Source organism: Lissotriton vulgaris, chromosome 3_1 (genome assembly GCF_964263255.1).
Source record: "Lissotriton vulgaris chromosome 3_1, aLisVul1.2, whole genome shotgun sequence".
In the NCBI taxonomy this organism is placed as follows: Eukaryota; Metazoa; Chordata; class Amphibia; order Caudata; family Salamandridae; genus Lissotriton; species Lissotriton vulgaris.
Window position 1 is genome coordinate 1891583306 of NC_141689.1, and position 27930 is coordinate 1891611235.

The window sequence follows — 27930 nt, forward strand, 5'->3', positions numbered from 1 at the left end:
CTCTGTCCAACTCCACCAACTCCACTCTAATCTACTCCACTTCAGTCTACGACACTCAAAACGACCCATTCCTATCTCATTCCACTGTACCCCACTCCACTCTACCCCAGTCTACCCTACTCCAATCTGCTCCTCTCTACTCCTGTGTACTCCTCTCCTGTGTACCCCACTCTACTCAAATGTACCCCAATCCACTGCACTCCACTCTTCACCAATCTACCCCACTCCAATCTACCCATCTCCACTCCGGTCTACCCCACTTCACCTCAGTCTACCACAATTCAGTCTACCACTCTTCCCCCACTCCAATCTACCCCACTCCAAACTACCCCATTCCGATCTATCTCAACCCATCCCAGTCTACCCCACACCCACAATCTACCCCAACCTACCCCACTCTAACCTACTCTAACCTACTATACAACACTCGACTCTACCCCACTCCACTCTAAACCACTGCTCTCTAATCTACCCTAGAATATCCCACTCCATTCTAGCCCGATCTACTGTCCCTTTATCTACTCCACTCTTATCTACTCTACTGGTTCCCCACCACTCTAGAACTAGCTTGCAACCCCCCGTCTTAATTCCTACCCTAGAGAATCTTTTTGCAGACGTAGACTGAGGAGTTCACTCCCTAATTCAGAACAGGAGTTTGACACTCTTGAGGCAAGAAGGGTTAAAGAGATCCAATGAAATCTCAGGACTTTCGGCGACTGCTGCAACTCTCCTCAGAGTCTTGGCCCCAGGCACTCACTACAGATATAACAACATATGGAGAATCTGGGTATGTTGGTGCCTGGAAATGAACCTGGATTCATTGGAAGCACCGATTGTTGACGTAGTTAACTTCATTGTTAAACAATTTGATAAAGGCTTCGGCAATAGAACTATCAATTGATACAAATAGGCTATTTTTGCTGGTCATGTCCATGGTAAAAGGGTAGGTAAAAATGTCATTGTTTGTAGAGTGATAAAAAGCATTAGTTTAAGAAGACCTCCTAAACCTAAATATGAAAGTCTTTGGGATGTCAAACTAATCCTTGATCTTTTCAATAACTGGCCTGTTAATACCCTCCTCAATAAAAAAACCCAAAAAACTTTCCATTAAGCTGGCTACTCTACTATGCCTAATCTCATGCAGAAGGGTCTCTGATGTCAAAGCCCTGGGGATAACAAATAGATCTTTTAACATGTGCAGAATCAAATTTGAGATTTATAGAAGAACAGAGACTGTCTGATTCAATCTTTTACCCACGTTTTGATTTTTGTCCAAAACTTTGCGTTGTGGACCTCATGAGAGAGTATGATCGCAGAATGTTTGCTCTTTGCCCTCAGGATGTTAATCAATTACTTATATCCTTTGTTAAACCCACAAAGGCATAACCTCGCCCTCTATTGCTAGATGGGTTAAGACTGTTATGAGTTTCGCAGGTATTGACTTAAAGAAATTTCAAACTCACTCCCTTAGAGGGGTGCTATCCAGTAAATCTCTCTGGTCTGGAGGTAAGTTGGACGACATTCTCAAAGCTGCTGACTGGTCAAATGCTAGCACCTTTGCACGTCATTATTGCAAGCCTATTGAACATATGTCTGTTGTTTTACAAAGCTACCAACATGCATAATGTAGCCTCCGTTCTTGTAATGAAATTGCAATTCTCATATTAACATGACTAAAGAATCTGGATTTCATTAAAGACATGGAGGCTGACCTTATCCCTCCCATCCCACCCCTTGGTGTCATACAATGATTTAATGCTGTTTTTGCCAGTTTATTACTGTACTTTGTATTAACAATACTTGTTTAATCTCTTGTTCCTTTTTAGCTTGATAAGCTTGACACAATTTTTTACATTCAAGAGATATTCACTTCTTTCTCTTTTCAGTTAAAGCTCCTTAACTGTGTCGTCTGGCCTTTGGTTTTACCTTCGTTCTTCCTTCTCCTTCATCTTGCTCATCAGAAGATCATTTTGATGTTTCAAGTTTCATGAACTTATTTTCCACCACATTTAAAAGAGTCAGATTGTTGATGGCTCATGCCTTTCATGTGTTGCTATTCTATTCTGGAACCTTTTAATATTGTGTAATAAGCGGCTGCTTGGACTGCATTAAAGGAATAATGCATAATGTCAGCCTCCGTGTCTTTAATGAAATCCAGATTCTCTAGTCATGTTAATGAGAATCGCAATTTTGTGCAAAATAATATTTTAGTCTGATCTTGTGAAAACATTTCCTTGTTTTAACTCTTATGCTAAAAAAAGTTGTCTGGTAATTTGATCAAAACTAAGGTCTCTGGTCATTTGTCAAATGTTAATTGTTTTAGTATTTCCTTGTGAAACCGGACTTTGGTCAGGAAAAAGGAACGAGGTACTGGGTGCAGATCATTTACCTACCCTTGCTCTTCTCAGTCCCCTCCATCAGTATGACATTTGACGGGTTTGGCAACTGCTTTACTATTTCGACTTAGTTTTAAAACTAACCTTTGTACTGTTTTGTAAAGAGATACTTTTTTACTGTGGTGGACTCGGTAATACTCATTTCTCCCAGCTCTAAAGCGTTATGTCATTTTCACGTGAGCCGTTTAACACATTGAAGTATCCTACAGCCATCCTCAATGAGCACGTTTGTATCAGATATAGAGTTCAGGGTAAATATATGTTCTTTTACGGTTGGCTTCTGCATATAGACTCTTACTACAACAAGGATTGTAAAGAGCAGGAGAAGGACTCTGCGACATGAAGACTAACATCAAGTAATTTACTCTTTGTAAACTTGTCAGCGAAACGCGTTTGTACCGGGCGATGAAGCACTTTTAATAGTTACAATGGTTGATGATATACACATGATGAGAAAAAGTACTTTAGTGCTTATGATTCAGGTTGTTGATGTATATGACATCTAAAATACTTAATTCCTTTTGAACAGCTCACCGGTGCCTACGTCATTTCAACTCTTTGAAGAAGGAATGTCTACCCTCTTTGTGCCCTACAAGATGTACTTCATCAGTACCTCGCATCACTACACACTATTCAGTCTACCCACGTGACAAAGATAGCCGTTGGGAAGGTGAGTTAAAAATGCACCAATCATATCTTTGGACCACATCCTGTGTTACAAAACTGATCCATTCCAGTGAATGAAAAAGGAGTGTTTTGAAAGATTTCACTTTTTCTGATCGTTATACTTAGATGAAATAAGTTGTACCATAAATGCATCCAGTGCTCACACAAGGTTGATACAGTGCACACTACCAGTTGGGAAACGGCTCATTAGGGGTTGGCTTAATGGATAGGCGATTAGTGGGCTGGTCCTGTCACACGGTGCCCAGTCTTCACCAACATGTGGGAATGAGGCTTGTCTCAAAATAGCAATAATGTATTACCCATGTGCTTGGCTTGAATTTGTTGAAATGTACATAATAATATAAGAAAATGAAATGTAAAAATCAACATCAAGCCATGCCAGCACCGGCACAACCAGTCCCCTTTCCTTCCACTTCTGTTCTCTTACGGTGTTTATCATTTTGAAGGTTACTAGGATGGGTGGAGAAACCTGGCCTTTTGTGCTACAGTTGTCAGGGCCCAATCGTAGTGCTGGCACGTGCCTCACAAATGGCTACACCCATGAGCCATTGTAGGGTACAAGTTTGAAAAGTTGGCTGAGGGCTGTGCCTTCTTGGTTAGTGTAGTGTAGGAGGAATAATTTCCAAAGTTCATTAGTAGGTATCAAACATACTGTGTTTATTCTTATTTTCATGCATAGAACAAAAGACAGCCAACACGTGTTTCGCCCGTTTGGCCTATCGGCCGAGGGCTTCATCAAGGCTGATTAGGTGCAAGCGTAATATGAGACACAGGTTAAGCACAGAAAGAGTGAAGCAGACAATAGAAATAGGGGGAACAGTGAGGATATATCGTAGTCGGGTGGTAATGAGGGAGGGAAAACAGGGGAGGGTGAAAGACAGGAAGGGACACGGACAGTGAAATGGTGCAGGGGAGGAGGAAAAAGAAAAATACAACAAGCAATTATTCAAGATTAATAATTCCACTTTTTCTCATATCTCCGAATTTGTTAGTCAAATTTAGCATCTTCATCATGATCAATTCATGTCCAAGGTTTAAAGACACATATATGTGTGTTTCAGAAAATGTGTCATTACAGAGATAAGGACACATTATAACAAACTAATATTGTATCTGTCGCTATAGTCACCAAAGTTAATTGATACGGAGACAACTGCACAATTCGGACAAATACTTGAGTTAGCATCACAAAGTAGCATAACATTACTGTAACCGGGGATTGAAAATGTTACATAAGGGAGAACAGGGGCAAGGAAAAGTAAACGTGTATAAGAATAGCATAGTCCAAGAGTTCAAAAGTGAAATGTGTTGATTTATAACACCATCCAATAAGATATTTGCGCTTGTCAGTAAGTTGAAAATGTTACATAAAGGAAAACAGGGGAAAGGAAAAGTAAACATGTATAAGAATAGCATAGTCCAAGAGTACAACAGTGGAAATGTATAGATTTAGAACACCATCCAATAAGGTATTGTGCTTACCAGGAGGTCCTGACTGGTAATCGTATTCCTAGAGTAAAGAGACAGGAAATTGTTGTATGAGAAACAATATAAGCATATAAGGGCCAAATAAACCTACTGAGCCCAGTGTATAGTAATATAGGTACTGGTAGTGATAGCAAGGGGGTAAGGAAATTGCATGATATCCCAGGTGCCCTCTAATTTACTTGTGATGTTTAACATTTTACTTAATATTTAGGCTAAAGTATACGCTCTTCCCTCATTGAGGGTGAGGGAAGTAGCCAAGGTCAGTTACTTTTTTGAAAAATATTTTTATTGAGGAATTATAAGAAGGCACAGATTTACATGGTCATCCAATCCACTTATATGCAAGAATTATTCACATGCAGTTCCCAGGACAATATACAGCCATATTTGGCCCACATCCCGGAGGCTGGGCGGTGTAGAATCAGAGCATGTAGAAAGGAAAAATTCAGCTGTGCTTTAAGGATATGGAACTATCTTTTGTATTGGCTAATTTTTCGTTTTTCTGTTTTTATTCTATTTAACATTTAACAAGAAACAAACTCCCTGTGCATGGCATCATTAGTAGAGAATTTAACGAATCAGGCTATCTATGTGAGGCCCAGTAAAGGCACAGTCATTATAATGCAGTAAAGACCTGTAGGGATCACAGTAATTTACAATTATGCGTACCAAGGAATATTAGCGTGCCTGTGTAGGGGTTCTACACCGGACTCAAACCCTCTAATTCGGCTCCCTCCCCAACACACTCAGACTGAAACTCAGCCGGGGTGAATAATTCAGCGCTGGTGGCATCCGAATCATCATCTGTCAACCCCTCCATGCACAACATCCTCCAAGCAAGTAGATCATCCTGTAGCTTCCCATCTCTGCGAGTGCGCTGCATGTGCGTCTCTTCAGCTAGGGCCCATTCTCTGGCATCCCTCAGCCAGGGGGAAATCTCGGGAGCCCTCTGACCCATCCAGGTGATAGCCACGCGCCTCCTTGCCAAGACTAGCAGTAGTTGTAAGAATTTATAAGACAGCTTCTTCTTTCTAGGTTTGGGGACTAGAGCCAGGAGACAATGGAGCGGGTCTAGCACAATTCTGATTTTTGTGGCCCGACCAATGTGGTCCACTACTTCCCTCCTGAAGGTATGAACCAGAGGACATTCCCACGCTAGGTGGAGAAAACCCGCTTTCTGCGCCCCACACCTAGGACAATTGTGTTGTCTATCTGCAGATATGCGATTCAGAGAGACCGGGGTCATATAGGTACAGTGGACAAAGTTGAAATGTATAAGTTTAAAACTTGCAATACAGGAGACCTTACGGGTCAAGAGCCCGATTCGTTTACGCTGTTCTGGTTCCAGCTCCACCCCCAGATCTGCCTCCCAGGCCGCCCAAGCCGGCGCGATCGGGGGGGTCGAGTCCCGACGCATGGCCGAGTAGAGTAGGGAAATCAGCCGTTTACCTCTCCCACAGGATAGAATAATGTCGAGAGTATAGGTGAGCGGAGGCGCTTCCGGGTATTGGGGCTACGTTGTTCTCGCTATGTCCAGGAGGCTTCTGTAGTGGAGGTATTGTCCCCTACTTAGCTCAAAAGACTCCGTGGCACGTTCAAAGGACACAAAAGAGTCGTCCGGGTAGAGGTCTGCTAGGGTCTCACATCCGCCACAGCGCCACTCTCGGTAGGACATGTTCTCCTCCAACCGGAGTACCGGGGCTAAGATCCACACCGGGAGCTCCCTATGAAACGGGGCCCTTCTTAATACCTTTTCGACAAATCGCTGCCAGATTCCTGCTGTGTGACGCACCACATATGGTAGAGTTTTATCGGTGCCACGTCCCTGCATCAAGGCCTCCCTCAGTTTTTTCATTCGCCGTACCTACCAGTAGTGCCAGTTCCCAGTTCTCCTCATCAGCGAACCACTTTCAAAAGGCTTTAACTTACTGCAATGTTGCCGACTGATCCAGAAATTCAGGTTGCTTTGAGACAAGACTGTAAATCGGCTCATCAGGAGCAAGACCAGGTGGCATGTTGACGTTCTTGTGCCTTATCTGGAGATAAAGAGTGGCGGGATGGGGCCGATTCCTACTTTGATTTCTTATGCTTCTATTTTGGCTTACCTGAAGACTTTGACTGTGGTGAAATTTGGCCACAGGAATGTTTTCTCTAGTGGGACGTTCCTTTCAACACCGACCCGTTATGGCATAGAGTCTTGCTTTGTTTATAGAGATGTAGATCTTTGCTTCCTGATCCCATTTTGCCTTCGGGTTGATCTGGGTGCAGTAGTCGCAGGTCCTGCAGTTGTGTTCCTACCTGAGACATACCTGGTGAGTATCTGTCATAGACATCTGTTTCCTACAGTCTCTGCAAGGCTTAAATCATGTTGTTTTACAAGGGAACCTTTCCCTTACACACTGGTAAAGTTTGAGAAAAGAAATCGAAACTGTTCACCATAGACAAAATGATTATAGTTCTGGATTTATGCCTGAAGTCATGGAAAGAAAGGAACTGACATCAACATGCGTGAATTACGCTTTTTTCCAGCTCCGCTTGTCACTTTTGGAGCAAAATGACGTCAACGCATGAGCGATGCCTTACTCTGTTTGAAACAGAGTCCCCACCAAAGCCTTGTCTCCATATAATATATCCTACACCCTACTTCCCCAGCAGATAGAGACCCCTCACTCTCATTCTCAGAACCACTTTCATATGACTCACTCCCCTCATTCCCTATGAAGCGTTCACTCGGCGCTCCCTAAGTCTCCAGGTCCATCTGTAATTTGTCATCAGTTCTCACCCGCCTGAGATGCACCTCCTTGGCCAGGGACTACGCCAAGAAATCCCAGACCCACAGAGCCTCGCCCGGGCTCACTGTAGTTATTAAAGCCTTGCCCTAATAGTAAAGACTTTGCATTATTTAACTTCTTGTATTGTATTGTAATTGTATTTTTATATAGCGCTTACTACCCCTGACGAGGCGCCGAAACGCTTTTTCGGAGAGTAGCACGCTACTCCGGGACCCATAGAGGATTAGTGTTGAATTAGTATAGTGAAACATGCAAATGCATTTTAAGTGGTGGATAGGTTAGTCAGTTATTTGGATTTGGAATGATAGAGGAGGACAAAGGTTTGTATTTATATAGCGCTTGTTGACGCACGCTATTCAGGAAGCCTACAAAGGATTAGTGGTTAATTAATATGGTGAAATATGAAGTAATTTCAGTCGTGGATATTAGTCAGTTACTTGGAGTGAGAAGGATAGCAGAGGGATAAAAGGGGAATAAAGATTTGCATTCATATAGCACTTGTTACCCCTGATGGGTGTTGAAGCGCTTTTCTGGCGAGTAGCACGCCACTCCGGAACCCATAAAGGATTACTGTTGAAAATGAGTACAGTAAAAAATATGAAGTAATTTGAGTAGTGGATATGTAATTCACTTATTTGGGTAGTATATTAGTATAGTTTAATATGGAATTTGAGAAGTGAACATGTTAGTCTGTTAATTTCGATTGAAAAGCATAGTGGATAGGTAAAAGAGTGAAAGATTTTTTTTAGGTCTTAGCAGTAGGAGGAGGCTTTTGTATGAATAAAAAGGAGTTTTGGAGGGGAGGACTCAGAGGGAAGAGTTTAGAAAGTTTGGTTTAGGGGGTCGGTATAGTAAAAGAGGTGTCAGATGATGCAAGGAGTGGTAGAGTAGGAGAGAGTCTAGAAAGGGTTATTTTGGCAATCATAGTAGTGGTATGGGGTTTGGGATAAATGAGAGAGTGGATGTAGAGGATATATTGATTGATGTATAGGATAAGATAGGGTAGGTCATTGGAAGGAGTAGTAGAAGAAGTTTGAGATGAGTCAGAAGGTTGGGCTAGAAGATATATTGAGCGAAGTATAGGTTGAGAAATAGGGTAGTGCATTGGAAATGCTAAATTAGAAGAAAGTGATAACTATATAGACCCATAATTACATTGAAAGTATATAGATACATAAAGGAGGTAAGCATATGTAGATTAAAGATATTGATGGAGGCACCGGATGAGAAATAGGGTAGTGCGTTGGCTATGCTTTTTCGGGAGAAAAGTAACCGACACACAGATCCAAGTACATGGAAGGTACATAGATGCACAATGAAAGTATGTACATGTAGACCAAAGATGATTCTTATTTATTATTATTATTTTTTATCTCAACAACATTATTATTTTACATGTTTATACAAAGTAATACACAAAGATAGGTACATATCTATAGTGAAAACAAATGCTTGTATACAGAGGGATATGCTGTAAATTTCTGTTTGCGTATGGTGCTTATGTGGGGAAGAGCCACATCTTGAGTAGTTTTCTCACGATAAGGTGGTTGTCGGTGGACCTTATGTTGGGGGGTAAAGAGTTCCATAGTTTGGCTGCTTGAACAGAGAAGGATGTGCCACCCATGTTTTTTTTTTTGTATGGTGGGATTTTGAGGCGAGATGAACCTTTATAGCGGAGGTTCCTTTGTTGAATGTGTTTGGTGATTTTATTCCTGATGAAGAGTGGTCCCATTTCATGTATTGCTGGTGATACAAAGCAGCTTGAACGTGGATCTTCTGGCAACCGGTAACCAATGCAGGGCTTTCAAGGCAGGGGAGATGTGGTTTCGCAGTTTTATATGCAAGAGTAGTCTGGCAGCCGAGTTCTGAATCCGTTGTAGTCTTTTCATGGTCGTTAAAGGTGATCCGTGGTAGAGGCTATTGGCGTAATAGAGTTTGGACAAAACAAGGGAGATGGTAGCTTGGACCTTGTGTGGAAATCCCAAATTAGGGAAAATTTGTTGCAGCGTTTTTATAGTAGCAAAGCTTGATCTTGCTAGTTTATCCACTTGGGCATTCAGCGACCGCTTGGAGTCCATGGTCAATCTAAGGTTTCTTACTTCCTTTAATACTTTAGGCAGTGATCCCAGTTCATCAGGCCATGGGGAAAATGGGTTGTAATGTTTCCAATCACCATACGTTAGTATTTCAGTTTTGAAGCATTCAATTAGAGATGGCTTCAGGTCATCTACTGATCCATGGCTCTGAGACAGCTGAAAATTGGTGATTTTGCAATGTCTTTGGGACATTCCAGTTGAAGGAGTATTTGCGTGTCATCTGCATAGTTATAGCACTTGAGGTGAAATTTAGTGATCAGTACTGGTAGTGACTTCATGTAGATGTTGAAAAGCATGGGCGAGATGATAGAACTTTGAGGGACCCCTGCTTTTGTGGAGTACGGTTTGGACGAGAAAGGTGGGGTATGGATGACATTAGTTATGTTTCAAAGGTAGGACGCGATCCAGTCTAGAGCAGTTCCCTCTGCCTGCTTCATAGAGTCTTTGTTTCAGAGTGTCATGGTCAACCGTGTCAAAGGCAGCTGAGAGGTCCAAGAGGAGTAGCGCAGCAACCCAGTTGCTGTCAACTGTATTCTTTAGGTCATCCCAGATGGCAAGGAGAGCAGATTCAGTGCCTCTTCCCAGACGGGATCCTGTTTGGAAGTCTGAAAGTATGTCATTCTCTTCACTGAATTGTGACATCTGGGCGAACGCTGCTCTTTCTATCAGTTTGCCCAGGAACGGTCCATTTCTAATGGGTCTTTAGTTGTCACGGTTCAGCGGGTCCAAGTTTGTTTTCTTCAGTAAAGGGCGTATGTATGACTTTTTGAGTTCTTCTGGAAATATTCCAGTAGTTAAGGAATCGTTGATGATTATTCTTACTGGAGTGGCAGCAGAGGTTGTTAAAAGAATTGTCTTGGAAAATTTGTGGCAGAGAGGATTCAGAAGGACTGCCGGCAGGCCTGCTTGCTTTGACCAGGTGCATAAATTCATCATGTGAGATGTGTTGGAAGGAACGGAGAGGCTTGATTAGCGCATTCTTGGATTGTTTTTTTGTACAAGGGTTATTGCTGGTGCTTTGTTTCTGTTTTAAGTACTATTCCAACGTGCCTGCTTTGTCCGTGTAATGATTTGCCAGTTTGTCTGTGAAATCTTGAGTAACAGGATGAGTTCCTTCTAGGTAATTTGGTTTGTGAAATTCATTGAGTACTTTATAGAATTCTTTATTTGCACATTTAGCGTTTTGAATTCTGTCCGAATAGTGCCTTTTCTTAGCTTTTTTGATAGCCAACTTGTATAATCTGTTAATTTTCTGTAGGTGAAGTTTGTCTTGTTTGGCGTTTGTTTTGAGCTAGGTACCAGCTTTCTAATTTGTTGTTTTATGTCTTTTATTTCTCTGACCTGCTGGAAGCTGAGAGAGCTGTGACTCATAAGCCTGGTTGACCTCCTCTGTATGTCTCCTCCTATAAGATGATTTCCGTATTAATATTAAAACAAAGATCTTGGCTAAAGGTCTTGCAAGCAGTCTGCTTCTGGTCATCAGTACTTTGATGCACCCTGACCAGAATGGCTTTAGTGGAGGCCAGTCTGCTGGACACCGTATGAGAAGGCTCCACAACACCTGAGCGAGGCCACGGCATCTGGAATGTCACTTTGCCCACCTTCTGATTTATGTTGAGAAAGCAGTCAAGTCAGTCCCTTTAGGTCATTTATTTGCTCTCCTAACTAAGATAAGCATCAAGTTTCCTCAAAACGTGCACCTTTTTATACAAAACTTTTAGCTAGGCTGTGGATCAATGAGATCCTCTTGAAGCCTTTCCTCATGCAAAGAGAAATAAAGCAAGGCTGTCCCCTATTTACTATCCTAATTTTCTTGGCTATAGAAACCTTTGTAGAGTGTCTCTGTGTTGATGGTCTTTTGCTGGGGTTTGAGTGGTAATACCAAAGGGGATGATGGACGGAGCGCTTGAGCAAATCAAACACTCACCCCAGTCAACTGACCTGGGTTTAATCCATCATCATTCTTTAGCTCACTCCACCACCCCAGTTCAGACATGACCATATGCAAATCAGTCTGACCCTGTGCCTCATGGGAACAGTCCAGCCCGAACTGCCAAGCCGTGCCTTCCCTGGACCGGAAACAAGCATCCTGGGACCGGTTTCTGGCTAATCAGCCCTCATCAGCCAGTATAGCTTGTATCGAGTGACAAAGTGAGCAAGGGACCCATGTCTGGGCATACTTTGCCAACTTAGGGTGAACAAAGCAATACCAAAGGGGATGATGGACGGAGCGCTTGAGCAAATCAAACACTCACCCCAGTCAACTGATCTGGGTTTAATCCATCATCATTCTTTAGTTCACTCCACCACGCCAGTTCAGACATGGCCATATGCAAATCAGTCTGACCCTGTGCCTCATGGGAACAGTCCAGCCCGAACTGCCAAGCCATATCTTCCCTGGACCGGAAACGAGCATCCTGGGACCGGTTTCTGGGTAATCAGCCCTCATCAGCTAGTCTATTTTGAATCCAGTGGCCTGACGTAGGAGACCGTCTCACTTTATGTAGATGGTTTTCATTTTTTCTCTACCTTCCATATCCAGATGGGCGGGCCCCAGAGCCCTGCTCATACTGAACTAGTTTGTGAGTTCTCAGACAGCTCGGTCAATTATTTAAAGTTGGTTTGAACTGCCCACTTCAGCAAGCAGTATTGAGGACGGTTGGGCCCTCTGGTCTGAAAGTGGACTTTCAATAGTTTGGTAATCATTCATTGCCATGCATACACCCGAGTAAATAAGGTAACATGGCCTCCTTTCTTGATGGGTTACCAAATGTGCCCTGCTTCAACTATTGTTGTTGCGGTGCACCACTGTCCTTAAAATTGCTTCCCTTTCAAAGCTTATTCATAGCTTACAAAACTGTCTGTAAAGGATTCCCCAAACTTTCTTCCCCCTGCTTAACTCCTTGAGACAGAGATACGTGTGGTACAGAAGCATTTCTAGAATTTCCATAACCACATGCTGCATTTCTCCCTTTGATGGAGGTTTGGGTATACCAGACATTGAACGTTTTTTACATGTCTTAATTGGTTTTGATAATGAATGGATGAAGCAATTGAGAGCTATTTCTTTTGTAGCCAAATGTTGATCTGTTGGAGGCTCTCGCCCTTTTCGCTTTTTCTGTGGAGGAAAAATCTCCACTGGACTATCCAAAGCCTCTTCCACTGTGTTGGTTGGTGCAAGACCGTTCATTGGCATGGCAAACTAACTAAACAAACCCCATTATTCATTGCCACCAAACTCGGTCCAGGGTTTTAAAGTTGGGATAATGTAGGTATTTACAAAATGAATGATGTTTCCCATCAATTCTTACCTCTTTGTCAATCTCTAATTGAATTATGCCCTTCATAAGACTCAATGCTTCTGATGTCTTTGCCTCGGTAGTGCCCTATTGCCCTAGTTGCGTAGCTTGGAGACTTGTCCTGACTTTAACTCTCTAAAACCAAAGTTGGTGATTGGGAGATAAGAAAGCAAAAAATCTTGCAGCTGAACCATCCTTTAGTGATCAGTACTCTAAATGCTTTCCCCACTGTTTGTAAGTCTTGGGAGGCTGACCTGGGTGTACCCACTGATGAGCACTGTCGGGCTGTACAGATGTTTCCATGCGATGGGGACATATTTTCTTGGTCCAGACTGATCCAGTACAAATATCTCTACCAAGTTTATTTGATACATGAAAGGCTCTGGCATATTTGACCAGACATCTGTTTGAGATATGTTGAGATTTCTTGTAATGTTGTGTTAATCAACCCTTCTGACAAGATCTTGATCAGACTCCAGACCCTATCAGGGGTGGTGGGTTAAACTGTTGACCTTACCTTGAAAATGGCTTTCCTTTAAAGCATTCTTTGGATGCATTTTTACGTGGGACATGGTTAAGAAATTGAATATTGCAGATTACTCCACCCAGATCCGGATTGTTGGACAAGGGGTATATGGCCCATTGTGTGGTTTTGGAAGTTCTGACATATCAGGCTAGTAGTTACCTGCAGAAAACACCACAAGATTTGACCCGGGCGGCAGTAGAAATTGAACATGAGGCTGCAATTTCAGCTTGAGGCAGGTTCTTGCTTCTTGCCCCAGTAGTAATGCTTTGGACTCTACCACAGAGACACTGATAATTGCTTGTGCTGATGCTGAGTAGTATGGTGCGCTATACCTTTCTTTTGATCTTGTGATGTTCACTTAACTAATGTGAAATTGTCAACTATTGTTGAAATTATATTTACAAAAAAAAACTCAATTGTTTAGACGCTGCAAACTACCAGTCGATCTCCAATGGCCCATTCCGAATTGAAAGAGCTGGATCGCCAAGATTTCTACCTTCATATAATTGAACAGTCTTTTTGCTGACTACCAAACAGGCTGCCTTCCTCCAAAGCAGAGTTACTGAGTCTGCTTTGGCCTCCATTTGGAATGATTTGAAAATGAGGGTGGACAGAAATGGTATAGCACCACCACCACCACTACCACTGAAGGATCTATCTGCTGTATTAGACGTGGTCCAACACCACTTTATTTCCGAAACTAAAAAAACTCAGCATTAGCAAAATTATCCTAGACTGGAGTTCCTCCTACCTCCAAGATAAGCAAAGCAGGCATTGTTTCACTATCTTTTTCATGTCCGATCCTTTTGCTAATCCATCTGGAGTTCCTCAAGGCTCTCCTCTATCAATTTGTTCCTATACCACTACTAGAGCTGATCAGGTCAATGCAACCTGCTGCAATTGTACCAGAGACACTATGATTATCCTAAAGTTTAAAAACCTAGAAGAACTAGAATCTACCAGGTTGGACAACTGTCACTGTGCTATCGAGTGCAATACAATAGGGAGCCAAGAGGGAAATAAGGGTACTTAACCCCTTCAGTGCTGATGACAAAGCCAGCTCGTCATGGGTGTTACCTGCGCTGTGCTTATGACGAGCTGGCTTTGTCACAAACCTATAGAATTTCGAGCTTTCAGCGCAGGGGGGGGGGGAAAGCCTTAGCACCCAAAGTGTTAAGGGACAGCCCTCCACTCACTAAGCATCAATACCAAAAAATCCCTGTACCCTGGACTAGGATTAGTGTTCATCTAATAAGGCATATCATTATGCTGGAAGTTATACACTTTAATTCCTAAGCATCCGCCCACTAGAAGCATCAGTCTAGGCGTTTGTCTTCAAAAATGCCAGTCCATCCAAAACAAATCATGGTTTCTTTGAACATAAAAAGTACGGGGGAGAATCCAGAAGTGTTTTTCAACTCAACACGACCACCAGTGACTGCTCAACTGAGACCGTATGCAATCCACATTTATAGTGAAATAAACATAGAAAATGTGTGGTGAGGAGGAAGGCACCTCACGGGAAAACACCTTCGGGGCCTTAAGGCAGGTAAGTACCGATTTCTTGCCCCTTTCTCATCATCGGTCGCCTTACCTCCTCAAAGAAAAAGTGTCCAAAAATAAAACCATACGTGTCGTGTACATACAGACGGGTGCAAGACAAAACCATCCAAGGAATCACTCCTTGATATGAAACAGAAAAAGTGATTAAAATCATCAGTCACACTAGAGTTACAATTTTATTATTAGTTATGGTGTGTACCGGTGAATTAAAAAGGTTGGTAGCTTAACCTCGCATACCAATACCCACAGCCAACATGTTTCACTGCCCTACAAACTTATTGGCAGATTCATCAGGGCTCACCACTTGGTCACTGCACCAGTATTGGACATTCTCATAGTGGAAACCTTATCCAGCCAAATCCTCTCATACCAGCTGGAAGAGGACGGGACTTCTCTGTCGATTGTCACATCAATCGTACACTCGGGCACCAGGACCGAAACAAAACAGTACTGACTTATCCCAATTGATAGCATATCCTGAATACTTTCCAAAATTGATAAAGATGTCGAAGACCATCCGACTGGATCTATAGGGATATGCCAGGTACAACACTATGTCGTCAGCATATAGTGATATTCTGTCTTCACAATCCGGGGACCAACTCAACCCTCTGGTCATGACATCTTTTCGCACCCAAGTCGCCAGGGGTTCCAACATCAATGCAAATAAAAGCGGCGACAGAGGGCAGCCTTGTCTAGTGCCCCTGCGAAGAGAAAATTGCCTAGACGTGAAGTTGTTCACTCTCACCTGTCCCGCTATGTCTGTGTATAGCAGGCGTACCCACCTCAGCAATTTCGGGCCTAATCCTGTTCTGACTAGTACCTCAAACATATAGGACCATTCGATGGAATCGAAGGCCATAGAGGCATCCAGGGACAATATAGCCACGTCCTCCTCTAGAAATACCTGTCTGGCCAACACGTTATGTAAACGAAGGATATTAAGAGCTATATTTCTTCCCGGCATAAAACCGGACTGATCGGGATACACTAAGGAGGATATCACCATCCCCAAACGTGTGGCAAGTATTTTCACTAGAACCATTCGCTTCCACATTGATTAATGAGATCGGTCTGTAGGAACGACCGTCTTCCACTGGCTTGCCCGTTTTATGGATAACCACTATACTCTCCAACCTCTGGTCTAGCGGAAGGGTACCCTTTTCCCAACTTTCATGGTACATGGCTTTCAAATGTGGGACCATTTGGGTGGCTGTCACTTTGAGGAATTCCACTGGGGTACCGTTAGGCCCCATCGCCTTTCCTGACTTTATTCGACTTATGGCTGTTCTGATTTCATCATCCGATAGGTCTGCCTCCAAGGACTCCCTATCTGCGGCCGATATCGTAGGCAGCGCACATTCCTCTAAGAGTTGACGTGACTCCTCAGCCGTATACACCGCAGAGGGCGAGTATAATTTCTCAAAATATTCCGCAAACGTCGCCCCTATATATCCTCCGGGGAGGATACCATGTCCCCCTGAGACTTTTGCAATCTTGGCACCCACCTTGAACCTTGCTCCTTTTTTTCTAGCCAGGCCAGCGTCTTTCCTGCCCTGTCTCCTAATTCGTACAGTCTATGATGAGTATCCGTCTGCGTCGCCATAATTTGTCCCTGAGCTTTAAGCTTATATTCCTCCTTTTTATTTATTTTTATATTTTTTTTTTAAAACCTTTATTCTGTAAAAAAGGAATACAGTTACAGACCTACAACCACAGGGGCTGGTCAGATATACGCAATACCAGTAGCACAATAATACACAGCTCATCAGCCGACAACCCGAGGGCCCGGCAGCGAAAAGGCAAGATATAATAGAAAACCTGTGGCAACAAGAGGATACATAAAAGGTTTCACGTTTTTATATTTTATAAATAATAAAAATTAAAACATAAAAAAGAGTTGAGGCGGTACCATGCAATGTAATGACTGTCTCATATGGCAGCGGGAGACAAATGATTAATGAGCATTGCTATGAAGGAGGAAAGATCTTGGAGAGGGGGGGGGAGGCTGGGAGCAAAGCAATACATCACATATAACAGAAACTGAGAAACCGAAACGTACAGTCAAGGGAATTGAGGAATGTCGGGAGCTTCAACAAAGGGGGAGTGCAGATCTCTCCTCGGTATGAATTCCATTGACCCCATATCCTTCCCCATTTCTTGGGCCTACCACGGGAGACATACACGATTGTTTCTCTAAACATGCACCAGTCCATGTTTTCTTTCCAAGTTAAGACTGATGGTGCCCTCTGAGATCCCCACAATTGAGCAATGTCTCTTTTGGCAATCATGTTGCCCAATGTGACCCATTGAGTCTGAGCAACCGTGCAGTAATTCGGCTCCCAAATGTTCAACAAACAGCGTCTGGCCTCAGGCAATAACTCAACACCCGTCACTTCACCCATCACCGCATGCACTCGATTCCAAAAAACCACTACCTCCGGACATTCCCATATAATGTGGAGGAAGGTAGCAATCCTACCACAGCCACGCCTACACAGCCCATCCGCAGAATAACCCATATGTATCAAACGTGGACCCGTGACATAGACACGGTGCAGAATCTTTAGTTGCACCAGTCGGAGACGCGCCGGAATCGCGACCTCTTTAGGGGAGGATATCGCAGCCTGCCATTCTTCATCGTCCAATTCCAATCCATCGCCAGTCCAGGCACCCCGAAGCTGTACAAGGATGTCCGAACGGTCATTTATGAGTTTTTTATAAATGAGGGAGATAGTGCTGTCAGGGACGTGCCCGTCAAGCACTCTATCTTCCAGGGGAGAGGACTCCGGGATCGTAGTTCCAGCTGGGAAAACCGATTCAAGTGCGTGGCGGACTTGGAGATATCGGAAATATTCCTTTTCACTCAATTTATATTCCTGTTTAAGTTTATCAAAAGTCAAAAGTCTTAACTCTAATTTCCGCTCAAAGCGTACTGTGGGGTCCAATGAAATGTAGATCCCCAAGTACTTAAAGCCGACTCTAGAAACGGGTATCGGGCAAATGCGGGGCAGAGTAGGTAATTCTCCTGTGAGTGGGTAGATGCAGGACTTGGCCCAATTAATAACTAAACCGGAATTCTTCCCAAAGAAACTCAAGACGTCAAATAGGACTCCCCGTGACTTACGGGGAGAGGTAAGGTACAACAATATGTCGTTGGCGTATAGCGATATACGATCCTCGAAGTCAGGGGACCATCGAATGCCCTTGAGCGAAGGCTCCCAGCGGAGCCACGCAGCAAGGGGTTCAAGGGCATGCGCAAAAAGGAGGGGAGACAAAGGGCACTCGTGCCGCGTCCGAGAACAAAGGGTTCCGAGGCCCTGCCGTTGACCACCACCTGAGCCAGCGGTTTCTCATACAGAAGTCTGACCCACCCGATGAACTTAGGGCCAAAACCAAACTTAGCAAGGGCTGCCCGCAGATATGGCCATTCCACCATGTCGAAGGCCATCGAGGCATCAAGGGAAACCAAGATGGCCGGCTCATCAAGAGACCCCGCCCTTGCTAAGACGCCATGAAGACGGCGAAGATTGAGCGCGGTGTTTCGGTGGCGGATGAAGCCAGATTGCTCCGGGTGTATCAAGTCACTGATCACCGTAATCAGACGGTTTGCCAAAAGCTTCGCCAGGATCTTGGGTTCCACATTCAAAAGCGAGATCGGCCGATACGATGAACAGTGTTCACGGGGCTTGCCATCTTTATGGAGGACCACAATGGACGCCAGCCTCTGATCCCGGGGAAGGGACCCGAGATCTCTCGATGCCGAAAACATCCGGCGAAGATGCGGCGCCATTTTGTCAGGCTGATAGCCAGAAACCGGTCCTTGGATGCTTGATTCCGGTCTGGGAAAGACATGGCTTGGTAGTTCGGACTGGACTGTTCCCATGAGGCACCGGGTCAGAGCTGATTTGCATATAGCCAGTGTCTAACCCAGGGTGGTGTGGAGTGCAAAAAAACGATAGATTTAGGCCCAGATCCTTGTACTGGGGTGAATGTATGACATTGTTCTACATTCTGTCCATCAACTGTGTTTTTTGCAATTTTCTCCCCGAGTGTGCTTGGTATACTCAGACGTGAGTCCCAAGCTCTCCACACCACTGGAGTCAAGCTATCCAGGCTGATGAAGGCTGATAGCCAGAAACCGGTCCTTGGATGCTTGATTCCGGTCTGGGAAAGACATGGCTTGGTAGTTCGGACTGGACTGTTCCCATGAGGCACAGGGTCAGAGCTGATTTGCATATAGCCAGTGTCTAACCCAGGGTGGTGTGGAGTGCAAAAAAACGATGGATTTAGGCCCAGATCCTTGTACTGGGGTGTATGTATGACATTGTTCTACATTCTGTCCATCAACTGTGTTTTTTGCCATTTTGTCAGGGCACAGCTTGTACAGCTCTACTGGTATACCATTTGGACCTGAGGCCTTCCCAGAGCAAAGTGAGCGGATAGCCAGCGCTACTTAATCGGTGGAAAATTCAGCCTCCATAAGCTCCTTGTCCGATTCCAACAGGCTAGGCAATGCGATATCCCGAAGCAACAAGTGCGAGTCTTCCTCCGGCCTATCTGAGACCGGCGCATAAACTTTCTGAAAATGCTGAGCAAAGACCTCAACTATCTCAACCGGGTCCACCACTCGCGTACCATCCATTTTTTCAGCAACAGGCACCACCCGATTCAATCTATCTCTTTTGTCTAGCCAAGCAATCAACTTTCCCGCTTTGTCACCCACATCATACAAACGCCCCTGTTGCTCACGATTCATTGCCTTGGCCGCGTCGGTCACCAGAGCTCTATATTCAGACTGTTTAAGGGCCAAAGAATGTAGTCCATCAGGTGTAGCCCCAGACTCCATCTGCTCCTCCAACCCAGTGATTTCATTTTCCAAGCCCACCACTTCCGCATTTTTGCGCCTCCTCTCGCTAGCAATCAAGGATCGAGTCTGACCACGGATTTATAACCCCCCCACAAGGAGACCGGGGAGGACACTGATCCCTCATTCTCAGCAAAGTAGAAATCCATACACTTAACCACCTCCGTTCTGATTTTGGGGTTGCAAAGGTGCCAGGGGTTGATCGGGGCAATCCTACCCCCGGCCCCCAGCTGTACGTCAATAGTGAGCCAAAGTGGGGAGTGATCTGAGATCCCCCTAGCTAAATGCCTGATTTCCCTTACAGAGACCATCTGCACCGCTGGTACGAGGATATAATCGAGACTCGAGAGACTCCCATGAGCTCCCGAGTAGAAGGTATACTGGAGCTGCCCAGGGTGCAGTTGCCTCCAACAATCCGCTAGACCCAACATGTCCAAAAAATCCCCCAGCCATAGCTGCGATGCAGGGAGGAGTCTGGGGGGGGCTACGGTCTTCATCCCCACTGACCACTGAATTAAAATCGCCACCCACAACCATTATGCCGTCAGGGAACCCCAGGACCACCCTGCCCAAATCATTAAATGTGGTGGACTGTAGCCCGGGCGGAACATACACTGACAAAATCGAGATCATCTTCCCCTCCCACCGACCCGTAATAGCTGCATAGCGGCCTCTATCGTCCAGCACCGTGTCATCTATCTCCAGGGGGAGGGAATTCCTGACCAGGACGCCCGCCCCCCTCGACCCAGTGGTGAATCCAGAATGGGCCACCAGGCGGTAGCCCTGTCTATTCAGTGCATGGCACGTATTTCCTACTAAATGTGTCTCTTGGAGTAAAACTATATCCGGGGAGCATCGCTTCAAATATTACAAAACTATCCCCCGTTTTATCCTATCCCCAAGACCGTTGACCTTCCAGCTCAGCCCCCTACCCCCATCCCAGAAATGAACACTCTGCCCCCCCATCGCCACGAAACAGGCACATAGGATAAACTATGGAACAACGCGCAGCCTCGATACAAACAAGAAAGAAACCCCCCCCCCCACCCCCCCAAAAGAACCCTCAAAACACCCCCCCCCCCCCACCCTGCACCCCTGCGGTAGACCAAAAAGCCACCCCAACTTGCAGTGTGCCTGTCGCCCCATTAAACTAACCTACAAGAAGAGAGAAAAAGTCCCCAGAGGAGGAAGAGTCCCAATTCCCCCGACCCCCGGGTATCCACACTGTATAAACATAACAGTCACAGAGCCACTGCCATAAGTCCATAAAATTGGCTCGCCGGTGCAGACTCACTACTCCTGTTCTTCCAAGCCGCCTCCGGCGCCCCTCAAACTCTCTGGGCTGGTACGGTGTGTCGGCAAAGTGTCTAACCAGTCACTGGCCACCTCGGGCGGTCAAAAAAGAGCGCACGTTCTTCATATTCAATCCTCAGGCGGGCCGGAAAAAGCATGGCGTACTTCAGTCCCATTTCCCTGAGTCGCCTTTTCACCCCCGTAAAGCCCATACGTTGTTTCTGCACCGCCTGTGTGAAGTCTATATAAAAACTGATCGACGCATTCTCAAATTTAGTGGGACCATTGGTACGTGAGGCTTGCAGGATAGAGTCTCTGTCCCGGAAATTAAAAATCCTGGCTATTATAGGCGTCGGAGCGGCCCCCAGCTTGGGCTTCCCTCCGGGGACTCTATGAGCACGCTCCACTGTGAAAAAGTTACTGAGGCCCTTTGGTGCCAAATGGTTTAAAACCAGGTCTTCCACAAGAAGGTCTGTAGATAAGTCTGCGGAGTTCTCCGGAACACCTACGATGCGGACGTTGTTGCGTCTGGTCCGGCTCTCGAAATCATCCAGCCGACGGGCAAACAGGTCATTGGACGTTCGGAGATTGCGAACTTCGGTCTGGAGATCCGAGACATCCGTGGTCCGGGTCGCGGTCTTGATATCAAGAGACTTGACCCGCTCATTCGTTTTCCACAAGTCCGTCCTGATAAGATTGACTTTGATCGCCACCGTGTCTATCTTAGCTGCCAAGGTTTCATCCTGCTGGCCCATAGTTGTCCGAACACTTGCAATGGCGCCCATAACATCCTTCAAAGTCTGCTCCTCAGTTGCGGGAGGACTATCTCCAGTCTCCCCAAGGACCTTGCTCGCTCCGCCGGGGATCCTTTCGGGCGAGTAAAGCGATCTATGGTCTGGGTTTGGGCAACCCCTCCTCGGTATGAGCCTCTGGTGGCACGCTTCTCGGCATCCGCCTTGCCCGCCATGATGGGCGACGAGCTCTGACGGAACCTTTAGGATCTGGTCAGAATGATTCCCATCGCTGCAGGCCTGTAGAGGCGAGAGGGCGAGGATCGGAAGCAGGCGTAGGATTGGCAGCAGAATCAGGTCGGCCGTGCCGATCGGCAGCAAGTCGCCGTCAACAATGACCAAGAGCGAAACCGAAAGTACCACAGGGGCAGCGGACGTGTCACACCAGCCGTTGTTGTTCAATTGCCACCTGGGTACCTCGGGGACTCAAGCCCCTGGATGTTCTTCGGTATAGGCTGCAAATTTCAGAGTGCAGTAAGTCCGGTTCCTGGCGGCCAAATCGATTTTTGGAAAAAGTTTTGGTATCAGCAGGGCATCAGCAAAAAGTACCCGTCGTCCAAATCAGGATACTTTACAGGATAGATGCGGGAGGCGGAAAGGGTCTCGGGAGCCCTGTGCTCACGCGTCCATCTTGGATGCGAGCGAAGCTCCTCCTCCTATATTCCTCCTTTTTAAGCGTCAGTGTATGTAGCGACTCCTCCGAGGCGTGGAGCGCATACTCCGATTCGAGGTCTTTAAGTTCAGTTTCCAGCTGCCTCACTATCTCCTGTCGTTTTGCTACATATCGTGATTTCAGTGAGAGAGCATGTCCCTTTATGACTACTTTATATACCTCCCAAATAGTCTGTGCTGAATCTACGGATCCTAAATTTTCCTCCAAAAAATAGCCAGTTTGCTTAACGAACTCTTCTCGTATGTCGGGGATCTTAAGTACCCAGGGATTCATGACTATTGTACGGCTCTGCTGCTTGGCCCCATGTGTGTAGTCAATCCCCACAGGGGAGTGATCTGATAGGCCTCTATGGAATGTCTTGGGCCTCCTGAAGTTACCTACCGAGGCTGCATATGTTAAAAAATAATCGATCCTGGAGATGCTGCCATGCACATTGGAGAAGTATGTGAAATCTATTGGGTCTCCCTGTAACTCCTGCCCAACGTCCGTGAGCGCCAATGCCGTGGTGAAGTCAGCCATTAGTTCATTTGGTCGCATAGTCTGTCGTGCTGGGCGTCTATCTGTTAAGTCATTCATAGTCATGTTATAATCTCCCCCATTATCAAGACTCCATCCCTAAGATCCGTGAGCACCCAACCCTGTTCCGCAAGGGCATCTTTACTTAAAGCTGGCGGCAGATAGACTGATACAATATTCAAAGCCCTTCCCTCCCATTGAGCCTCAACCACAGCAAACCATCCTGCGGCATCTGACCGTGTATTAAGTACAATCTATGGAACGGTTTTCTTAACGAGGATACATGTACCTCTAGAGCCAGTAGAGTAGTCTGCATGCACAAGTAGCCTATATCCCCACCTATTGAGGGCTTTACTTTTATTGCCAACCAGATGGGTTTCCTGCAGGTGAACCAGATCCGGGGATTGCCTTTTCAGGTATTGTTGTACTATTCCCCTCTTAATCCTATCCCCCAGACCATTAACATTCCAGGTGAGTACAGAGAGCACTGATTCACGATCAACTACCATTGGTCAAGAGTACAGACATCACAGTGCAGGTAGAGTATAAGGTCCATAATGTTATGAGCATCCTTTAGAGAACAATATCAATAGCAGCTAGAAGTCCGTCACTAAAACGTGAACAATAGAAAAAAAAAACAATACAACAAACAATCCATGCCACAATGTCTGGCTGTCAATGTGATTACATCAAGTGTTTCCAGTAAGGCAATTGCTGGGAAAAAACGATTTCTGTCCCAATTCCTCTCCACCCGCCCAACCAGACTAAACCCCCCTGACCCCCCACCCAGCTAACCTGCCTGTGGTTTCAAAACTATCCACCCCAAAACTTAGCTGAGTGCTTCTCGCCCCATTAAACATGCTAGAAATGCAGGGGGATGTAACCCTCTCCCAACCACGGTAACCACAGATTTGCTAAATATAATCATCACCACCGCCCTTAAAAACTAAGGTCTAACAATATTACGTCACATCAATCTATTCAGCACATAATTCACATCATTCACCCCGAATATCCCCATAGATAGTTGCCACAGTAATATCAGCCAACAACAACACCTCCCTCTCTCCCCCCAGACCCTCTACTTGCGCATCCTATGCAGAGTGAGACATCGCAATCCAGTCTTTGGATAAATCAGTCCTGTTCCTCCAGCCCGCCAGGTTCAGAGGCCGCTTCTGTAGCCGGCGTGCCGGATTGAGTGTCCGCCAGGGTCTCCTGCTTTCCGGGGTGATTCCTCCTCCGGCGATCCACTGTTGTCCAACCCTCGATCCAGTCCCAGACTGCCTCAGGTGAGTCGAAGAACCAAAATTTGCCATCAGATTCCACCCGTAGCCGCGCCGGGAAAAACATCGAGTACTTCACTTCACGGTCTCTCAATTCCCGCTTCACTGCCTGGAAACTCCGCCTTTGGGCCTGGACCTTAGCCGTAAAATCAGGAAAAAACTGCACCTCATAATTATCAATTTTCAGTGGGGGACCAGTTCTGGATGCCTGCAGTATTAAGTCTCTATCACGATAATTAAATACCCTGGCAATTAGCGGCCTCAGAGGCGCACCCACATTCGGTCTGCCTCCAGGCACTCTGAGCACGTTCAATAGAAAAGTAGTTAGATAGCGACTTCGGCTTCAAGTGTTTCGTGATCAAGTCCTCGACCTATAAATCTGCTGCAGGCCCCTCTGTTTTTTCCAGAACCCCTAGTATCCGAATGTTGTTCCGTCGGACGTTTCCTTCATAATCATCCAGCTGCTGCTCCATCCTATCCAGTTTTTTCAGCATCTCGAGCATTTGACCCTGCAGTTCCAAGGTGTCTGTTTGTAAAGCTTTCGTCACGATTTTCAGCTCTTGGACCTTCTCATCCATTTTCCTGAAGTCTGCTCGAAGTAGTGATACTTCCACTGTAGCGGAGTCCACCGAGGCGCGCATTCCTCCTATAGCCCCCATAACATAATGCCTCCCCCTGATGACGTCCTTCACCCCAGTCCTTATCGTATCCGGGGTATCCCCTACAGGTCTCTCAAATAACTGCGCGGGTGGAAGCTTGCTGTGTGACTTGCGGTGGCAGCCTCTGTCGCACCTCGGGCCATTTGGGCACTTTGTCCCCCGCTCTCCTCCGTCCCTCTACAAGGAGAGCGGCTATGCTATGTCCGGGTCTTCGGCCAAGGTGGGTGGGAAGGGGGGGGGGAGGGAAAAACCTGTAACTCTCCTTTGGCTCGCTTCCACCGCCACGGGAAGGCTGCATAGCCGGGGACTCGAGCAATTCCGTCCTCGGCTCCGCCTCCAGAATGAAGCCACTCCACTGGCCGTCAGGGCTTCGCGGCACCCAATGCCTCCCCCGCCGGGCCTCACCACCTCACATGCGCCTCTCGGCGGACGTCCGTCGCTATATCCCGAAACTCCCCGGAGGGTCAGCCCAAGCACAGCAGGCACTGTCCTCCGGGCCGCACCGCCATGTTGCTGTCGTCACCACAGCTCTCCAGGCTCATACCATTTCCGCGATCTCCACGAGAGCTCACAGACTGCCAGGCTGCAATCCAGGGGGGGGGGGACGGGGGAGTCAACGGGACTCCGACCCCAGCTTTTGCTCCTGGGATTCGGATCTGGATGGTGGGAAAGTGGCAATAATTCCGTGGTCGGGCGAGAGCTCCTCTAGGCAGCAGCCATCTCTCACGGCTGCTAGCCACGCCCCCCCGGGCATATATTTTTTATTACAGTACTTTTAGCCTCAAGTATTTTCTTAATAGGCTCCTGGATGGAGGAGACAGTCTTGCCATGGGCTTGTAGTTGTGCAGAGTCCCACCATGGGGCCTCAACTGGAAGAGTGACTTTCACACCATGACCACAGCTGGAACAGTCACTAAGGGTTTCCATCTTGAAGAAACATTTATAATGGGCTGTAAAACACACAAATTATTACAATGAGCACTTAGAGATAGGAAACGGACTCTTGTCATCAGCTCTGAGTTCGAATTTGGAAGAGATACTCTCACCATTTACTACCCTTGGGTGGTTCTGTGGGTCCCCAGCAATTCTACGTCCTCTCGACCTTGTCCTGACTCGAATCGTGGTTCTTATACCACTTTCTTAGTATATGATTTGGTCCTCCCTGTGGGGCCACTGTGTATTAGTGCTATTTACTGTGATTTGTTTGCTAAAGTATTGTGTGCTTTGTGTCTATCTCAGTGTGGGGGATACTGTAACGTACAGCTAGTGTTATATAATAAGTACATATTTTTGTAAATATTAAGTGTGGTTCTCTTTTCATTTAATCTATACTATAAGATTACACTCTGGTAAAACAAGCTCCTTAACACTCCAAGACTAAGCCTGAAGGCTGCTCTCCACAGCTACCACTTGGGTACCTTTCTAACGTTGTCTGAGACCTCTTAAATCACCTTAAGGGTTGTCTGGACTGGTGCCAGGTGCCCACTTACATTTGGGGACATCATATACCAGGCCAACTTCTCACAGAAGGCAATATCTGTATTTTTCTGTGATAGAGTGAATCTCAGGCCATTACAGTTGTTCTTGAGCCTGTGTAGAAACTGTGTTATGGTGCTTTCAGTGCTCTGCCAGATGAGAAATATATCTTCTATGTATCGTTTCCATAAGATAATGCCAGTACAGAATGGATTGATAGGTGTCAAGATTTTAGTCATTTCTAAACTATCCATATATAGTATGGCAAAGTTGGGAGCGAAAACTGCCCCATAGAAGTCCCTTTCATTTATTGATAAAATTGGTCATCAAACGAGAATAATTTTTGGTGAGGCATATCTCTAGTAGTTGTAAAATGAAGAGGGTTGCTACGGCATGTGGACGCGGTCTAGAGTTCAGTATGTTATCGATAACCAATAGCCCTTCTGCATGGGGATTGTTTGTGAAGAGTGATTCTACATTTAGTATGCAGAGAATGTCTGTCTCTGGGTTGAATGGATGGTGCTCTATCAGGTTTATCATGTCCATGCTGTCTCTAATATATCAAGAGGTGTGCGTGACAAAGTATTTGATAAAGAAGTCCACATATTGGCCCAGGGGTTTCAGAATCGAACCACAGCCAGAAACAATTGGGCGACCAGGGGAAGTCAGGGTTCCCTTGAGACACATTGTAGAATAAAAGTAGTGGTAGCCCAGCTGGTCATTAACAAGCCTTGGCAGAGGCAAGCTCAACTTTCGGTACATTGATGTCCCGGAGTCCGGGGGGGGGAAATTGTGGCCACCTGAAACTTGCTGGAGGTTAGGGCGACGTTTCCCACAATGAACTAGACAGTTTACTTTTTGGCAATTGTCTCGGTGGATGCAATGGTCAGTGATTCTTTGGGCCCGGCATTGCAGTTCTTGGCTATAGGGGTCTAGTACCTCTAGTCCAAGGAAGTTCTGGAGTTGCCTTTGGCTTGCAGAGGGTGTACCTTTTCCCTTTGGAAATGGGCTCTGTTTCAAAAGGTGAGAGGGGTACAGAAAGAGTAAAGAGGGGTGCAGAAGGAAGCAAGAAGAGCGCAGAAAGAAGCAACATGTACTGAAAGAGGCAAGAGGCATTCAGAAAAACAGCAGAAGTGCAGAAAGAAGCAACATAGGTGCAAAAAGGGGCAAGAGGTGCAGAAAGAGGCAGGCAAGGTGCAGAAAGAGGCCAGAGGGGTACAGAAAGAGGCCAGAGGGGTACAGAAAGAGGCCAGAGGGGTATAGAAAGAAGGACGAGAAGTGCAGAAAGAAGCAACAGAGGTGCTGAAAGAGGCAAGCGAAGTACAGAAAGAGGCAAGTGAGGTGTAGAAAGAGGCAAGTGAGGTGCAGAAAGAGACAAGTGATGTGTGAAGTGAGGTGCAGAAAGAGGCAAGAGGTGCAGAGAAAGGCAAGAGGTGCAGAGAAAGGCAAGAGATCTGCAGAAAGGGGCAAGTGAGGTGCAGAAAGGGGCAAGTGAGGTGCAGAAAGGGGCAAGTGAGGTGCAGAA

The 27930-nt window shown here is 45.9% G+C and overlaps 1 protein-coding gene across 1 annotated transcript in view; it reads left to right on the forward strand.

Annotated features, from left to right (window-relative positions):
* ETFDH (electron transfer flavoprotein dehydrogenase) overlaps window positions 1-27930 on the forward strand; it is a 412507-nt gene that overhangs the window by 44754 nt on the left and 339823 nt on the right. The window contains exon 2 of the mRNA XM_086962357.1: window positions 2926-3066. Within this exon, the coding sequence (XP_086818483.1) occupies window positions 2926-3066 (141 nt within the window). The remainder of the gene's footprint in view (window positions 1-2925; window positions 3067-27930) is intronic.